Raw genomic sequence first — 17,761 nt, forward strand, 5'->3', positions numbered from 1 at the left:
AAAATGTTGTTTTTTAAATCACTTTATTTTCATTCAAGTCTCATTTTTACTTCTCAAGTTACCTAATTAATATAATACATTGAAGTTTCGTTGCGGAGACTGAAACAGACTAAAAGTACACATTTCTCATATGCAATTTTTAATTTTAGTTGATGTACTTGAGATTATTATGTGAACTCGTCGGATAAAGGGATAGATAAAGTAGTTTTATAGTCCAACCACCACCGACACATTAATAAACGTGCAGTCCATCCACTTCTTCTTCAATTGCCATGCCGTCGTCATTTCTCAATCTTGAATAATCTTATATTAGCCTATTAGGTAACACCCTGCATAATATACGAGATAAATCTATACAAATAAAATTAGAGTTATGAGTAAAATTATCTTTTTGAATCTAAAATTTATTTGTGTAAAAGCAAAATATATAACTAAGTTTTTTTATTTTATTTAAATTTACATTTATTTCAAATATGTTTCACCGTGAAATATTATACCAATAATATTTAATTAGTCAATCCCTTATAATAATGATTACTGTGATAATTTAATTTTTGAATTTTAAATATGTGGATAGTAATTATATTTTTAATAGGTGAATAATTTCGGGTTTTAAAAATGTTTTAAATCTAATAATTATATATTTTAATAATTAAAGGGCAATTGTCATAAATACCACTAAAATAGGTTTTTATTCCAAAAATACCACAATTTAGTTTTTTTCCCAAAAGTACCACTAAAATGTATTTTTTTCCAAAAATACCACATAATTGAACTAAAGTTCTAATACTAAAAACTAATTCCTAAATTATAAATACTAAACCCTACTCCTAAAAACTATACCCTAAAACTAAATTTGTCAACCCAAACATAAAAAAAAAAAATTCTACATCCTTAAAATTCAATTTTTTTGTGTTTGTGGTAATTTTGGAAAAAAACTTTTGTGGTATTTTGGGAAAAAACTAAAATGTGGTATTTTTGGGAAAAAATTATTTCAGTGGTATTTAAAGGAATTTCTCATAATTAAATATGTTATAAGAATGATTCATATATATTTGAAACTTGAAATATTTTGTTAGATGTCTGATTTTTCAAATTAATTAAAAGTGAATATCTCTTAATCATTCAATGGTAATTATATGTAAATATCTATAAATATGAGAACAATAAATTCATTAGTGTCTCAAGCTCTCTAACGACGACACATCAGCATTTTCTTGAGAATGTTTCTCTATTAATATATAGAGGATAATAAAGTAATGTTCACTTTTGACAAGCTCTAAAAAGTTGTTATTTGACATTGTTTTCTTGTGACATGTGTTATTTTCTCTTTAATATTTGCATTATATTTTTTTCAATTGACTTTATATGACATACATTATATTATTTATATTTATATTTAAGAAAAAATATAATTTGATATTATACATTATAAGATGTTCAATTTATTCTTTAATTAGTGTAACATATTGTCCAAAATAATGATTTTCTTTTTTATTTCTTAACTTTAATAGAAATAATTAACATGATATGATTATTAAACAAATTTCAATTTGACTCTAACTAAAATAAAATAAAGTATATTTTAATATATATATATATATATATGTATATATATATTTGATTATAAATATTAGAGAGAAATAACTAAAGTATATGTCTTTTAAAGAAAGAAATGAATATATCTATATAATTATAATTTGTTTTGCTTGAAACTCCTATCATATATTATTAGTCATAGTAATTATTTATATTTGAAAAATGTATTTATTTATGAACATTCTCACATATTTTGTAACTCTCATATTAATAATCATATTCATCTTTAAGGTACAAACATAATATTATTAGTATTGTAATGAATGACTAATAACAATTAGAAACATAATAAATATTAAAATATGTTAATATGTATTTACTGCATTTTGTCACTCTCATATAGCTTATGTAACTTCTTATAGATATAAATTAATATAAGAATTAGTGCAGTAACTACCCAATGAAATAATCAATTTATGATAGGCTTCTAACTCCAAATTTTCCTATAAAAAGAAAGACACACATCTCAATAACCCTCATATATCAAATCTCACATAAGTTTGTAAATTCTATAATTTTTTTTGTATTCAATTAACATTATCTTAGTTTGTAAATTCTATAGTTTTTTGTATTCAACTAACATTATCTTAGTGCATTTTTTTTTTTTGGTATAATAAACTAAGGTTTCCTCAAACTCATACTTTAAAAAGCTCACAAGTGGCACTCATTCCTCTTAAGATTATATACATCAAAAATATCCTAAAAAAATATCTTAATATTTTAGCAATATCCTTTTAGTTATTATATATATTTCATTGATCAATAATTTATATACTTACCACAACATTATAATTCCTCAAATAATAATTTGCCAATAATTAAAGAATAAAACATTCATATTATAGTTTTGGAAAAATTATAGTTATGATAGTTTTATTTTAAAATAATTTCAAGATAGAAAAAAATGAAAATATTATAATATTTATTTGCTGACAAAAAATATAATACTTGGTTTACAATTTTGTGCCAGAAGATCAAATAATTTTTTCTTGATAATTTCAAGATTTTTTTAAATATGATTTTTTATTTTTCCTCATCTCATGAAACTTTTTCTAGTATTACTATAAACCAAAGAAGAATGTAACAGAAGAACTCCTATACAATGTTTTGTGTTTTAGTCTGAAATTTAATCCTACCAGTTCATTGTATTACGAAAATTGACTTTATAAAACAAAAAATAAACCTACCAAAACACTCAAAACAAATAACAGTTCGTTACACAAAGGACACTTGAAGTTGAAAGCAACCCCCATTAAAACAAAACTTATTAAACATTTGGTACAAGAAATTAAATAAGTACAAGTTGGTAATATGTCCAACTAAGAAGAAAAGGTCTATTTTATACTTATTATATATATAACCTTTTGTCACGGGCACTGTTTCATTCCCTTGGACCCCTTCTTCTTCAAGATCTGTTGTCTTCCTTCTTTTTCTCTACCAGATTTTGTATTGTACCAGACAGATCCCTTCACTTCCATATCCTTTTTATCTTTCTTTGTCTGAATCCTTACAAAAACTCTCTCATTCTCATTTCTTTTTAAGAATTTTTTTCCTTTTTAGTATTATTTTTTGGATTTCTCTTCCGGGTTTCAATAATTGTCACTTCCCAAGTGTAAGTACGCGTCCATACTACGCAGTTTACACAAGTGTCCATATGTCTGTTTCTGTGTCTTTAATTGCATTTCTTAAAACTGAATTTATCTTTACCTCTCAGATTCTGAGTTTTTGATCTACTGTACAGAGAAGAACGTCTTCAAAGTTTGGTTTTTTCTCCGAGTTTTTTTGTCCTTTAAAAAAAACTTTGGTTGCGCTCTCTCTTTCTCTCTTTCTCTGTTCAAGAAGAGATCCTAGCTTGATTTATATTCTTGTGAGTTTTATACATTCCATTTAAAGCTCAGGTTTTTGTAATTCTGAATTAAGCTGTATCAATGTTTCCATTAATGTTCTAGATTCAGGTTAAGTCTTGATGAATCTTTAGGTTTAATTGAGCAATTTATATCAAGATGGGTCATGAAATTTACCTTTGTGTTTTGCATTTGCAGATAAATTTGGAAAGAAGAAAATGGGTAAGAGTTGGTTTTCAGCTGTGAAGAAAGCCTTTAGTCCTGAACCAAAACAAAAGAAAGAACAGGTATTTTTCATACTTGCACTATCTTCACCAGACTTTGATGTAATTGTATAATTGACTCTGAAAATAGTATTGTTTTATCTCTATTAGAAGAAACCACATAAGGCCAAGAGATGGTTTGGTAAATCCAAGAAGTTGGATGTTGTTACTAATTCTGGTGAAGCAGATTCTTCTCGTGCTGTCCAAGACGCAAAACTAAAGGAGATTGAGGAGCAACAGAGCAGGCATGCTTACTCTGTCGCTATTGCTACTGCTGCAGCTGCAGAGGCAGCCGTTGCAGCTGCTCAAGCTGCTGCTGAAGTTGTTCGTCTCTCTGCATTGTCACGTTTCCCTGGGAAATCAAAAGAAGAGATCGCAGCTATCAAGATTCAGACAGCATTTAGAGGATATATGGTATCGTTTTGTTTTCAACACGTTTTTCCACGTTTAGTAACTGTAAAGGCAAAAAAGTTCATACTTGTTGGTTACCCTCTTTCTCAGGCAAGAAGAGCATTGCGTGCGCTGAGAGGCCTTGTGAGGCTAAAATCTTTAGTTCAGGGGAAATGTGTGAAACGTCAAGCCACATCAACATTGCAAAGCATGCAAACACTAGCTAGACTACAATATCAGATTCGTGACCGGAGGCTTCGGTTGTCAGAGGATAAGCAGGCTTTAACGCGGCAGCTCCAACAAAAACACAATAAAGACTTTAATAAGGTAAGCAAATCCTTGCAACATGTTACATATTTTGTTACAAACTTGACTTATTCTTTATTCACATTGTGATCTTGGTTTCAAAGTAGCTTATTTCTTGCTTACAAACTTAATGATTTGTAATAACATTTTGTGAAATAGCATGGAGAAAATTGGGATGATAGTACACTGTCGCGGGAGAAAGTTGAAGCAAACATGTTGAACAAGCAAGTAGCAACACTGAGAAGAGAAAAAGCACTTGCATATGCATATACTCATCAGGTATCAAACTAGTTTCCTGTCTTATACTCTAGTCTTTTTACACCAGAAGAAGGACTTATGAATCTCAAAATGGTGAAAACTGTTGTTAATATGCAGAACACATGGAAAAACTCAACTAAATTGGGTTCTCAGACATTCATGGACCCTAACAATCCACATTGGGGTTGGAGTTGGCTAGAACGTTGGATGGCTGCTCGACCAAACGAAAACCAGGCAGTCACACCAGACAACGCTGACAAAAACTCTTCTGTGAAGAGTGTAGCAAGCCGTGCCATGTCTGAGATGCTAATTCCACGTGGAAAAAACCTTTCACCAAGAGGAAAGACACCAAACAGTCGAAGAGGATCAAGCCCGAGTGTGAGGCGAGCCCCTAGCGAAGACTCGACGAGCATGTTAAGTATCCAATCAGAACAACCTTGCAACCGTAGGCATAGCACTTGTGGATCAGTTCCATCAACTAGAGACGACGAAAGCTTCACTAGTAGTTTCTCTCAGTCAGTTCCAGGCTACATGGCGCCTACACAAGCGGCCAAAGCAAGAGCTCGGTTCTCAAACCTTAGTCCTTTAAGCTCAGAGAAGACAGCGAAGAAGCGTCTTTCCTTTGCGGGATCTCCAAAGACTGTAAGGCGGTTTTCAGGTCCTCCAAAGCTGGAAAGCAATGTTACGAAGAAAGATACTAATCTTGCTTAAGCAGAGGATCATGGATAACATAGTTTATATATCTGACGGTGGTTGATTAGGCAAAAGTCTGATGCCGAGAGGTGAATTCAGAGAAGATTCTGTTATGTCTTTGTTTATAACTATTGGCTTTTATTTGTTTTTTGGTTAATTTTTTTTTACTACTACAAACTTAATTATTTGTTTAATTTTTTTTCTATTGGTTAATAACATCTGATTATGCATGTAACTTTGAGGATACAAATATAAAAGCAAAATTTATGATTGATTTGCCACATAATTTCTTTATTTCATTATTACAGCTATAAGAATGTGTTGTAAGTTGTAACCATTAAGATTTGTTGATAATGCCAAAAGGTAATTTAAAACATAGAATCAGAATTGAAACTTAATGGGGTTTTTTTTAGCAAAATTAAAGTATAAAGGGGTTAATGTGGAAAGAAAGAGAAATAAAAGGGCCTGTAAGCCTTTTAGGGATTCTAGGGCTTTCCTTCATTGGTCGGATCAGGCGACGTTTTTACACTTCTTCCTCCTTTTCTTCTTCTTCTTCTTCGCATTCGTCAGTGTGTGTATTCTGAGGGTAAAATTGAGAGCAAAAGAGCCGAGAAAAAATGAGCGGAGCCGGTAAGAAAATCGCGGATGTGGCTTTCAAAGCTTCAAGGACGATCGATTGGGATGGTATGGCTAAGGTTATTGTAACCGATGAGGCTCGTAGAGAGTTCTCTAACCTTCGTCGTGCTTTCGATGAGGTTAACACGCAGCTCCAGACCAAGTTTAGCCAGGTCTCTCTCTATCTCTCGATTTACCTTCTTCCCTTTGATCTGATTTTGTCACTGCTGGGTTTAGATCTTTTATCATTTCGATTTGCCATTAGTATTCTGGAATCTGGATCAGGTGATCCATTTCACGATTTTTTATTCGTTTTCAGATTGTTGTTGGGTGACACTCGTTTTTATATCTTGTTATTGTTGTTGTTGTTGTTTGTTCCCATAGTTGAATATTTTGGTTAAGATCTATTTCCTTAAGATGTATTCATCAGAGAACATTGTGATTGATCTTTGTTTTATTGCTCATTTGCATTTGAAATGTTGGGATTGTGTTGAGGCAAACACTATTGTTGATCATTGTTCTATTGATAGATAGCCTAAATCTACTCATGTACTCTGATTAGTTCTACACATGCCCTAATTCTTTGTTTTATGTCTTGGGTTGTGGAGTGAGTTTTTTTATCTGGTTGATATTTTATATACAGGAACCTGAACCCATAGATTGGGATTTCTACAGAAAGGGTATTGGGTCTGGCATTGTGGACATGTACAAGGAAGCTTATGACAGTAAGTTCTATATATTTGCATTTCTTAATGTTGAATAGACCCTGCCTTCTTGTTAACATTTACAAAAGATGTATTTTCTTTTATCTAGTTTGTTTAGCAAACACAAGTCTTTGCTTGCCTTTATTCGATTCTCAAACCTTACTAGAAGGTTTTGAGAGATTTCAGCTCTGTAGTGTGGCTGAAACTGAATTGTGGACATTTACCAAAGGAGACCCTTAGAAACTAAGCTGTATCTTTACTGATGTTATTTGTTTGCTGCAGGCGTTGAGATTCCCAAGTTCGTTGACACTGTCACTCCTGAGTACAAGCCAAAGTTTGATGCTTTGGTGAGTAAATACCTGAGAAACTCGACTGCTTATGTTTTGTTTTCTTATACTTACCTTTGTATGAGTTCTTTCAGTTAACTCAGTGGTTGTCTTGTGCTTTGTTTCATGCTATCTTTAGTTGGTGGAACTGAAAGAAGCAGAACAGAAATCGTTGAAGGAGTCTGAACGATTGGAGAAAGAAATTGCTGATGTCCAAGAGATTAGCGTAAGTACCCCAATAAAAACAAATCCTCTTGTATGAAGTTTGATTTGCTGTGTGTATATTGTTTGAACTCAAGATTCTGATATATCTTATCTTGTGTGTGTTGGTGTAATCAGAAAAAGCTGAGCACCATGACAGCAGACGAGTACTTTGAGAAGCACCCAGAACTCAAAAAGAAGTTTGATGACGAAATCCGTAATGACAACTGGGGATACTGATCATTTGTGTCTCTAATCTCCGGCCTGGAAAAAAACACTCTCTTTTCTCTTTTTTTCTCTGTTCTTCTCTTACTGTGATTTTGTGAGCCAATGATAACAATAATAATAAGTACACCACCATTCACTTAAGCAGAGTGTTGAGATCTTCATTGGAGATTCAGTGATGATAAACCGATTTGGTTTTTTAGTTTATCAATTTCATAAATTGTTTCGTTTTGTTCTACAGTATATAATAAGAGTGAAAAGATCTCCTCAATTTTATCATTGTTAAGGGTCTGAGTCGTGTGAGATTTGTTGCATTTCCTTCTTAGCTAACAACAAGATAGTGATACCCAATAAGAGTCAACTTTGGTTAAACTCATTGACTTTTTTTGGGTATCAGTTAACCAATTCTGGACCAACTATGATATTCAAATTTTTGGTTGATAAGTCTGCAGGTTTGTTGTTCTGTCTTCGGTTAACTTCGAACCGGATTTCAGAAATTTTCTCAACCCAGAAAATTAGAAACACAGATATCAGATTTACGTTCCTCAAAAACTGAAACCTTTCTTCAACAAGACACAAAATTGCTAATTTCTGCAATTAATTTGAATCTATTTCAAAAACATGATCTTCGATACACATTGTAGCGCGTGTATGCTTCTGGCTCAACTCGAGAGCTTATTTGATGGAGCCTGGCACTGTCGAAGGTGAGTGAGATCTTCGATTCTGTAGTCGCACGAGGACTATTATAATCGATTGCTGCTATATGTAATTTGTTTTCACGTTTAGTCTCTGTCGGAATTAATCATGTCTGGTCTGATGCTTTCTAATTGTCTATCGGAAATGGATTTCCAAATCTGCAGATGAGAATGAGCCAGTTGATATGAGCAAAAAGTTACCGAATACAACTTTACTTGCTTTGAAGGTTATGATGTCTAGATTGATGAGAGGAGTTGAGCAACCAACATAAATATAACACTTGTCCAAGAAAATTGCTGGATCCTAGGCCAGGGTGAAAAAACTATGGTAAGAAACTGAAGCTCCTATCTTTTTGCATTTTGATAATCTTAGAGTTCATCGTCTTACTGCTTGTATAATACTTACACAAAACCAATACTGATTAGCTATCTGTTTAGAGCATAATGCTTAATAGTAGTGTTAAGTGGAAAGACAAATCTTTCTTTATTGGTGTAAGAGAAATCAAGATCCACGTGCTCTTCTTCTCCTAACCTCTTTGTTGAACCGAAAGTCAGGTTTTGGCCTTTTCCTAATAATTGTTATCAAAGAAGATAAGACTAGTTTTCTTCTTTAAAGTAAAACGTGTATCTGTAAAATGCATTAGCCAGATATTAGCTCGTAGCTCTCATGTCTATCACGTGTCTAAGTCCCAAAGGGTTTTACCATGTACATATCAATCCAATGGTATATACCGTATATTCGTATAACTTACTCTCCCATTCCCAACTCTATAAATAGGTGATGTGTGTGTGTGTCCAACCTCCAAACATAACTACACACCAGGGAGCTTCCCATAACCTCAACACAAGGTAAACCCTTTTAATGAGACTTTATGCTCAATTAATGAGTGAACAGAAAAATGTTCAATTCTTTTGACCTTTGATTTTGTAACAACTGTAGGGAAACAAGATGGATTTGGGAACCTCCTCATCATCATCCGGCTTGGTCAAGGCCAAATCTGAGACACTCGCAGAAGCTCTTAAGTCTAGTTCACTTGATTTCAGCAACGATAATGGTAGCAGCCATGGGAGCAAGCAGCATGTGATGGCAAGGACATTATCATCGTCGAGCCACAGTAGCAGCAGCAAATACAGAAGGAACACTCACATAAGGAAGGCCAAGAGTGCACACCCTGCTCTTGACCTTGCTGGTCTCACTGGTGGTGCTGCTCTTAGCCGAGCCTCCAGTGCTTCCCATGGAATTTCCTTCTCTTTCACTGGCTTTACTGTGCCACACGAAGAGATCATTGCTTCAGAACGATGTAGCAATGAAGATTTCTGTAAGAAAACCATTTTAACACAGCACCTGATTGAAGTCTTGATGTTAACTTTGGAGTTTATTGGGTTCTTGCTCGTCTATTCTTCATGTTTCAGTGGAAGATATTGAAGCAGCAACCAGTAGTGTGGTCAAGTTTCAGGCAGAACCAACCTTTCCGATATATCTGAAGGTAATCCATTTCCGTGGATAGACAATATTATGGGAAAACATGGGAAATTGATCTATATGATATCTCTATTTGAGCGCAGGCACTGATGGAGATATCTAATTAAACCACCAACACCAAAAAGTCCATAGAAATATATTAAATTTTGCTGCCATTGGTCAGTCCAGACTTCAATGGGTCTGTTGTATCTCATATGATGTTTTGTAAATAAGAATGCGCCATTTCTCCCATGATGAAGAAATCCCTAAATTTTACACGTAGAATAATCTTCATCATTGCATTAAGACATTTGGAAACCTCTGTTTGCCTTCTTTATTGGTCTAACATTGGTGCCTAAAAGTCAAGCTTAGGAGGCTCAACTACCATTTGCTGGTTATCGGCAACATGTGAAGCTCTGGACCAAAAGGGTATGGTTATATTGGCAATGTCTTGTATAAATCAGAGAGAAATTTAAGCCATATTGCTGTGGAAAAAATTAGTTTTTCTTGAGAATTCAGGCATATAGGTAACTTTTGCCTGCAAAACTTATTGACCAAATCAATTGTTTTTATGTGCTATGCAGTTCATAGATATCACATACAAGGTAACGACCAAAGGTATGACATCTTCATCAGAAAAGAGCATATTGAATGGGATTAGTGGTTCAGCATATCCAGGGGAGCTTCTAGCTCTCATGGGACCTTCTGGAAGTGGAAAAACTACACTACTCAATGTGCTTGGTGGCAGATTTGATCAGCAAAACATCGGTGGGTTGGTCAGCTACAATGATAAGCCATATTCTAAGCACTTGAAAACCAGGTAGTTAGAAGATTCCAGCTTGGTCTTTTGATGAATATGTAGATGCATATATAAGTTTACGGTTGACACGGGAAAGCACCATGGCAGGATCGGATTTGTGACTCAAGAGGATGTTTTGTTCCCTCACTTAACTGTAATAGAGACACTGACCTACACAGCTCGTTTACGTCTTCCTAAAACTCTTACAAAGCAGGAGAAGGAACAAAGAGCTGTTAGTATGATACAAGAGCTTGGATTGGAAAGGTACATTATTATCTATTACTACCATCTAACAAATTAGTATGATTTTTGAGAATGGAACCTAATTAGAAGATTGTGACTATATCTTTTAGGTGCCAAGGCACAATGATTGGAGGGTCATTTGTGCGCGGTGTCTCAGGTGGGGAGAGGAAAAGGGTTTCTATTGGGATTGAGATCATGACTAATCCTTCACTTCTTCTCCTTGATGAACCCACCTCTAGTTTGGACTCTACTACTGCTCTTAAGATTGTTCAGATGCTACAAAGTATAGCAAAGGTTAGATATTCACTCTTTACAGCTCCAAATCCTTTTTTGGTCTGGATTTGACCATATCCTAGTTCTTATTTGTTGGCATGCAGGCGGGGAAAACTGTTGTAACAACAATTCACCAACCGTCAAGCAGGCTCTTTCACAGATTTGACAAGCTGGTTGTACTCAGTAGAGGAAGCTTGCTTTACTTTGGGAAAGCATCAGAAGCAATGTCTTATTTCTCTTCCATAGGATGTTCTCCTCTACTCGCCATGAACCCTGCAGAATTCTTATTGGACTTAGCTAATGGAAACATGAACGATATTTCCATTCCCTCAGCTCTTAAAGAGAAAATGAAGATGGAAAATTCTTGCAGCGAGATAAGATCTTCCAAGCCAACTCCTACAATTGTATATGAGGTGAGATAAGGATGAACTACCTTAACATACCAAGATAATTCGGCTACAGCTGTTAAGAAATGATTCCTTTAAATCTATATATAATAAATGTTATGTTGATGTGGAAACACAGTATCTTGAGGAAGCTTACAAGACACAGATTTCAGTCGTGGAAAAGAAGAAACTTATGGCACCAGTTCCACTTGACGAAGAAGTTAAATTGATGATAACTTGCCCCAAACGAGAATGGGGATTGAGCTGGTGGGAACAATATTGTTTACTTTCCTTAAGAGGAATCAAAGAACGGAGACATGACTATTTCAGCTGGTTGAGAGTTACTCAAGTTCTCTCCACTGCCATCATCTTAGGTTTACTCTGGTGGCAATCAGACATTCATCATCCCAAAGGCCTACAAGATCAGGTATAGATACATGTTTATGGTCTAGAAATGAGCTGTAATTGATCATCTCTTATCTTGAAAATGAAACTCCCACTGCATCTCAGGTAGGGCTACTCTTCTTCATTGCCGTATTCTGGGGATTCTTTCCTGTATTCACAGCGATCTTCACTTTTCCTCAAGAGATAGCAATGCTGAGCAAGGAACGAGAGTCAAATATGTATAGATTAAGTGCATATTTTGTGGCTAGAACCACAAGCGACCTGCCACTTGACTTGATATTACCTGTGCTTTTCCTAGTTGTTGTATATTTCATGGCTGGATTGAGATTAAGTGCTGAATCCTTTTTCCTAAGTGTGCTCACGGTCTTCCTATGCATCGTTGCAGCTCAGGTATATCCATAAAAAAAAAAAGGACCTGTTGAGCAGAAAATGCTAACAACTAATGATGAAAATGTTGTCTTAGGGACTTGGATTAGCAATAGGGGCGAGCTTAATGGATCTGAAGAAGGCCACAACTTTAGCATCAGTAACTGTAATGACTTTCATGCTCGCTGGTGGCTACTTCGTGAAGGTAAAAATACTCAGCTTCCAAAGTCAAGAACTTTCGTATGAGGAATTTGACAGCTCTAATGCATTAATTGACACTCTTATTTATTTACTTTGGCAGAAAGTTCCAAATTTTATCGCTTGGATACGTTTCATGTCATTCAACTACCACACATACAAGCTCCTAGTGAAGGTACAATATCAAGAAATTATGGAAAACGTAAACGGGGAAGAAATTGGGAGTGGGATTAAGGAAGTGAGCGCTCTTGTAGCTATGATTATAGGCTACCGTCTCTTAGCCTACCTCTCTCTTCGAAGGATGAAGCTCCACTCTTCGACTTAAGTTTAGTTACAAAAAGGCATTGCATTTACTCTGTGTATGTAGTGTTTGCTTGTTTATGTATATATCCACTTAATTTATAATGAAAATAAAAATAAAATGACTTACTATGATTAGGTTTCCAAGTACATGATGTTCTCAACATCATCCCAAAATGTTGCCCACAACCAATATTTTGTCTTCTTAAAGCCAAGCAATGATAGCTTTAATTCAATCCTTCGAGTTATCTCGTTCCTCTCTACGTCATAACCGAAAAAGCGAACGGGTTGATTCGGCGTGAGATCTCCATTTTTCAAATAATAAAGTTGGCCAGTGCGACTAGTGCCATCCGTACGCAATTGATAACCTTGAAGCGTGAAATCCATCTGAGAAACAGGCAAGAAAATAGTCTTGGCGACGGACCATTGACTCTTGTCAGCATCTTCAAGAACCCAAACTTCCATACGAGGACTTGCTGAATGCCTCCAAAGTAGTTTGAAATTGCTATAAAAAGCTACTCTTCCTTTGTAGTTCATGAGATCCATCCAACTGAAGCTCCCGAAGCCGGAAACATTGGGAAATTCAATCAAATTGAACTCTTCAGAACTCAAGTCAAAACTCATAAGCATAAATCTGTTATCATAAGTCCGAGCTCCATAATACAAAACACCGTTAATGGAAATACCTCGTGTGTAAGGACTATGATGAGGAATGTGGCATTGACTATTTTTCCATACTGCTCCAGCTCCAAGTACCAACACATGATGTTCTAACCTCACTCTAGGTTCCTTATTGAACTCCCAAACCAGGGTAAGCACTTTGTATACATCATGAACAGGATCGTGTCCAAAATAGTTCCACACGTTGTTACCTTTTACTTGAGATCTTATAATAGGCAACTCCACATGCTGCCTCGTGTGAAGGTTACATATTTGCACTCTTCTCCCAGCTCTGAAACACGCCAAGCCACGAACAGCGTTCACAAAGTAGCCTTTTATTATCCGCATAGACAGATTTTGATCGATCACTGAGACGACTGAGTGATCATGACTCGATGATGATGATGTGAGCAAGGCATACTTGCCGATCCTGTGTCTTTCATCCACTATATACGCGAACAAACGTCGGCGTGGTGAGGATCTAAGGAATAGGTTGGTGAAGTATGGAGAGATGATAAGGGAAAGCCAAAGCTTTGAGACGCATTTGTATCTCATGAGAGATTTCGCCGGCAGTCTTATCAGAATCTCGATCAACATTTGCTCAGGGATGTCCGGCAAGGCAATGATCTCCTTCGCCATCTTTTTCTTTTTCCTCACGGCAAGACATAAAGACGCTCCCATGGTTGTTTAATTTGTTCACAGATTTGTGTTTCCAAACCTATGTTGATATACACTGCATGTACTTTGCAAGATATATAAAGATCGCTAAATGATATACAAATTTTACTGGTTAATGTTTTATATTTATCTCCTGAAAACAGAAAATAAATTAAAACCCTCGTAATCATTCTACACGTAAATATATTTTATCACTTATCCTTAATGCTTTTAACTATAAAAAAAAAGATTATGTGTTAAGAGATTGTTAACCAAGAATCTAGCCAGTTTATATTTATCAATGTACACACCAAAACTGTAAAGGTTGGCTCGTCTTTTTTTTTTCTTTTTTTTTTTCTAACATAAAGTTATTTGTCTCTAGTCTCTATCAAGAAGGATTGTTCCCTAAAATGGTTCAAAGGAATCAACATTGAAAACATACACCTGCATGAAACATATTGGCTTGCTTAAATTTGCCTCGGTTTTAGAGAAAATGCAAACAATATAAATTTGTCTCGGTCTCTCTATATAGTAAAAAAAGTGTGGAAATTATATATGTTTCAAAAATCCTCTTTCTTTTTTTATTTCACTTGTCCTAATATTTCTGGGGTGAATTAGCTCAATAACCAAAATAAAATAATCGTTGAAAAATATAGCACCAATGCACCATAATTTAAAAAGATTAGGAAATCAGCCTCAAAAATGGGTTTACTATTATACAGTAAAACCTCTAATAATTAATACTCTATAAATTAATAAATACTGTAACTTAATAAATTTTAATGTTCCCAAGTCGGATCAGTGTAAAAAATAACAAAATTTGATAAGATAATAAGATAATACTTTTTTAAAATTCTCATGTAAAATATGGTCTCAATAATATCGTAAATTAATAATCATGTAAATTTACAAATATATATGTTCGTATATGTACTTTTTAGAATTTTGAATTTTCTCATAGAGCTCATATCTATAAAAAAAATTGTTATGTTGTATTTTCAAATTATAATGATAGATTATACTCTATAACATGTCATAAAAATAGCAAAGTTTTTTTTTTAAGTTTTCAATTCCTACATATGCATCATTTTCATCTTGATATCTTTATAGATTATTTGTAAATTGTCAGTAATATTTTCTAAATATCATAAATTCAATTCTAAATTGATACATTGGAAAGTCTAATCTTATTTTGCCGAAACTGTCTCAATTCATATTTTTTAAAAAATTTAAACAATTGAAAAATATATCTAAAAATTAATAATTATTAATTCAAACTATGAAATAATAATTATTAATTTATAGATAAATTAATATCACTATAAATTAGTATAATGTCATGGTCCCAACATTATTAATTTATAGAGGGTTTACTGTATATTGATGTTTATTCAGTCAATTTTTTCAACTCAGTGGCAAAAATTGATTAACAATAGAGTAGAAGAGTTCATTGTCATCAAGTTATGACTGAGAACCATTTATATAACTTTAAACCATGAAGAAGAAGTGTTCATTGTCAAAATGCAACCAGTCTTTTTCTTTCCCTTTGTTTGGTCTTTTCAGATGGGTTTCTTTTGCTCAACCATTTGTCTCCAAGTTGTGGTCTCTTCTTCAGCACCAACAATGTGTTTTTGAGAAGAAGAGCAAAGATCTCGACTTTCAAATTTCGATCAAACGCGAAGATTATGATGATGATGATGGTCTTTTCAAAAAAGATTTTGTGATGGTGATGAAGAGCTTAGGCCTTCTCGCCGATCCAGGAAGCGAGGGACTTCGAACGAGAGAATTCCAAGGAGCTTTTCAATCTATATGAAAAATACGAATATTATATAATTAAAAATTTATCACTAAAGGGTTAATTATTTGATCAAATATATGTTTTGCCATTTTTTAAAAGTAATTTAATTTATTTATTAATTACATATGCTTTCGTAAACCATAATTTAATTTTGATTAAAGTCCTATCTATTTATAGTATTAGGACAAGAAATAGTATATGCTAACTGAAACGGGTAACTCGAATAGTAAAAAAACAGTATAATTGAACAATTTTCCAAAAAGAAAGGGGACATAAAATTTAGATAAAAATATGGAATCGAAAAATATAGGTAGATTAGTTCAAGTCTCAAACTTTCACTAATTTGGGTAGTTGTTGACTATGCGACAGGTAAATGAGCTACATAGAAACGAGTATTTTGTGAATTTTGGATATTTTTGAAAATAGTTATATAGTTTTTGAGAATTATAATTTGTTTTGGATAAGTTTAACTAACTAAATAAAAATTAAATATTTAATATACAATTTATTCCGTCTAAATTGCGAAACCAAATATCTATTAATGAACATTGTATATGAGTAATTATATAAAAGAGAACGATCATAGGAGAGAACTTTTTGATGGATACAGGACATGATGGGACGGGACAGGATGGAACGGGAAATGATGTATTTTCCGTTCCACAGTAGATACGTCTAGGTTATATACGCATAATAATCTAAAAGGGCTTATTATTTGACCAAATACTCATATGTTTATGGAAAATACTAATATTATATAATTAAAAATTTATGACATAAAGGGTTTATTACTTGACCAAATATATGTTTTGCCATTGTTTTTTGAAGTAATTTAATTTATTTATCTGGTACATATACTTTCAGAAAAATCATAATTAAATTTTGATTTAAGTCCAATCTATTTATAGTATCAGGACAAGAAATAGTATATGCCACTTGAAACAGGTAATTCAAATATTTAAAAGAAAAATACTTAGGTTCACCTCTAGGGGTGAATCTCTCTATTCACCCCCTCTTCTCTCAGCCAATCAGAATCTTCCATCTAATATTTTATTTCAAAAATAAATTAAAATTAAATTAAAAAGCAAACCAAATTAAGGAAACAAATTCTGTATACTTTTAATTAAGGAAAATTAAATATTGGCTTGGTTTAGATTTTTAAACTTAGAATAAAATTATGTCGGTTTGGGTTTACAAATGAAGTGGTTAGGATTTAGATTTTACAATTAAAACGAAATTATATGTCGGTTTGGGTTTACAAATGAGGTGGTTAGAGTTTAGATTTTACAATTAGAACGAAATTATATGTCGGTTTGGGTTCACAAATGAGATAGTTAGGGTTTAGATTTTACAAGTAGAACAAAATAATATGTCGGTTTGGGTTCACAAATGAGATGTTAGGGTTTAGATTTCACAATTAGAACGAAATTCTATGTCGGTTTGGGTTCACAAATAAGATGGTTGAGGTTTAGATTTTATAAGTAGAACGAAATTATATACGGTTTGGGTTCACAAATGAGATGGTTAGGGTTTAGATTTTATATATGTCGGTTTGGATTTATTAAAGTGCGGTTTAAGTTTTTTAATTTTATAATAATGTATACAGATTTTATTGCCTTATTTTATTAGGGGGTGAATGGAGAGGTTCACCCCTAGGGGTGAACCCAAGTATTGTTCTATTTAAAAACAGTATTCTAGAACAATGTTCCAAAAAAAGGAGACCTAAAATTTAGATAAAAATATGGAATAAAAAAAGTATAGGTAGATAAGTTCAAGTCTCCAACTTTCACTAATTTGGGTAATTGTTGACTATGCGACATGTAAATGAGCCACTTAGAAACGGGTACTTTGTGAATTTTAAATATTTTTGAAAATAGGTAGATAGTCTAAAAGGGTTTAAAAATACTTCTAGGTTATATACGCATAATAGTCTAAAAGGGTTTATTATTTGACCAAATATATGTTTATGGAAAAATATTAATATTATATAATTAAAAATTTATGAATTAAAATGGTTTATTATTTGACCAAATATATGTTTTCCATTGGTTTTTGAAGTAATTTAGTTAATTTATTAATTACATATACTTTCGGA

General features: G+C 33.3%; 3 protein-coding genes and 2 pseudogenes across 10 annotated transcripts; 4 read left to right on the top strand and 1 right to left on the bottom strand.

Moving 5' to 3' along the window:
* The first annotated feature begins 2,920 nt into the window (after nt 1–2,920).
* LOC104711783 (protein IQ-DOMAIN 3-like) lies at nt 2,921–5,627 on the top strand. Of its 5 annotated transcripts, none has more exons than XM_010428539.3 (7): nt 2,921–3,211; nt 3,314–3,466; nt 3,642–3,730; nt 3,818–4,120; nt 4,208–4,423; nt 4,562–4,681; nt 4,778–5,627. In XM_010428539.3, the coding sequence occupies exons 3-7, from the start codon at nt 3,662–3,664 to the stop codon at nt 5,369–5,371; spliced, it is 1,302 nt and encodes a 433-aa protein (XP_010426841.1). In that variant the 5' UTR covers nt 2,921–3,211; nt 3,314–3,466; nt 3,642–3,661; the 3' UTR covers nt 5,372–5,627. The 5 variants fall into 5 exon arrangements, with proteins under 5 accessions (XP_010426841.1, XP_010426842.1, XP_010426843.1 ...); XM_010428540.3 differs by having other exon boundaries at nt 3,341–3,466; XM_010428542.3 differs by having other exon boundaries at nt 2,991–3,211; nt 3,821–4,120.
* A 178-nt stretch (nt 5,628–5,805) lies between these two features.
* On the top strand, nt 5,806–7,695 carry LOC104711784 (ATP synthase subunit d, mitochondrial). Its single transcript, XM_010428544.2, has 5 exons — nt 5,806–6,141; nt 6,612–6,693; nt 6,955–7,019; nt 7,138–7,224; nt 7,338–7,695. The coding sequence occupies exons 1-5, from the start codon at nt 5,971–5,973 to the stop codon at nt 7,437–7,439; spliced, it is 507 nt and encodes a 168-aa protein (XP_010426846.1). The 5' UTR covers nt 5,806–5,970; the 3' UTR covers nt 7,440–7,695.
* Nucleotides 7,696–7,847: 152 nt separating this feature from the next.
* Nucleotides 7,848–12,686, top strand: LOC104711785 (ABC transporter G family member 27). 3 transcript variants are annotated; one of them, XM_087466601.1, is made up of 14 exons: nt 7,848–8,128; nt 8,285–8,447; nt 8,898–8,968; nt 9,060–9,438; nt 9,533–9,606; nt 9,686–10,010; nt 10,166–10,401; nt 10,489–10,644; nt 10,734–10,917; nt 11,001–11,309; nt 11,422–11,709; nt 11,793–12,077; nt 12,151–12,258; nt 12,355–12,686. In XM_087466601.1, exons 7-14 carry the CDS (start codon nt 10,202–10,204, stop codon nt 12,574–12,576), a joined length of 1,752 nt encoding a protein of 583 aa, XP_087322727.1. In that variant the 5' UTR covers nt 7,848–8,128; nt 8,285–8,447; nt 8,898–8,968; nt 9,060–9,438; nt 9,533–9,606; nt 9,686–10,010; nt 10,166–10,201; the 3' UTR covers nt 12,577–12,686. The 3 variants fall into 3 exon arrangements, with proteins under 3 accessions (XP_087322727.1, XP_087322728.1, XP_087322726.1); XM_087466602.1 differs by having other exon boundaries at nt 9,944–10,010; XM_087466600.1 differs by lacking the exon at nt 9,686–10,010.
* Nucleotides 12,687–13,892, bottom strand: LOC104715572 (putative F-box protein At3g52320 pseudogene; annotated as a pseudogene). The gene has a single exon (XR_015566601.1). The product of XR_015566601.1 is annotated as a putative F-box protein At3g52320 pseudogene (transcript).
* A 1,471-nt stretch (nt 13,893–15,363) lies between these two features.
* Nucleotides 15,364–15,681, top strand: LOC147938941 (putative calcium-binding protein CML46 pseudogene; annotated as a pseudogene).
* Nucleotides 15,682–17,761: the final 2,080 nt, after the last annotated feature.

This window comes from Camelina sativa, chromosome 9, assembly GCF_030686135.1.
Source record: "Camelina sativa cultivar CO46 ecotype springtype chromosome 9, ASM3068613v1".
Taxonomy (NCBI): domain Eukaryota; kingdom Viridiplantae; phylum Streptophyta; class Magnoliopsida; order Brassicales; family Brassicaceae; genus Camelina; species Camelina sativa.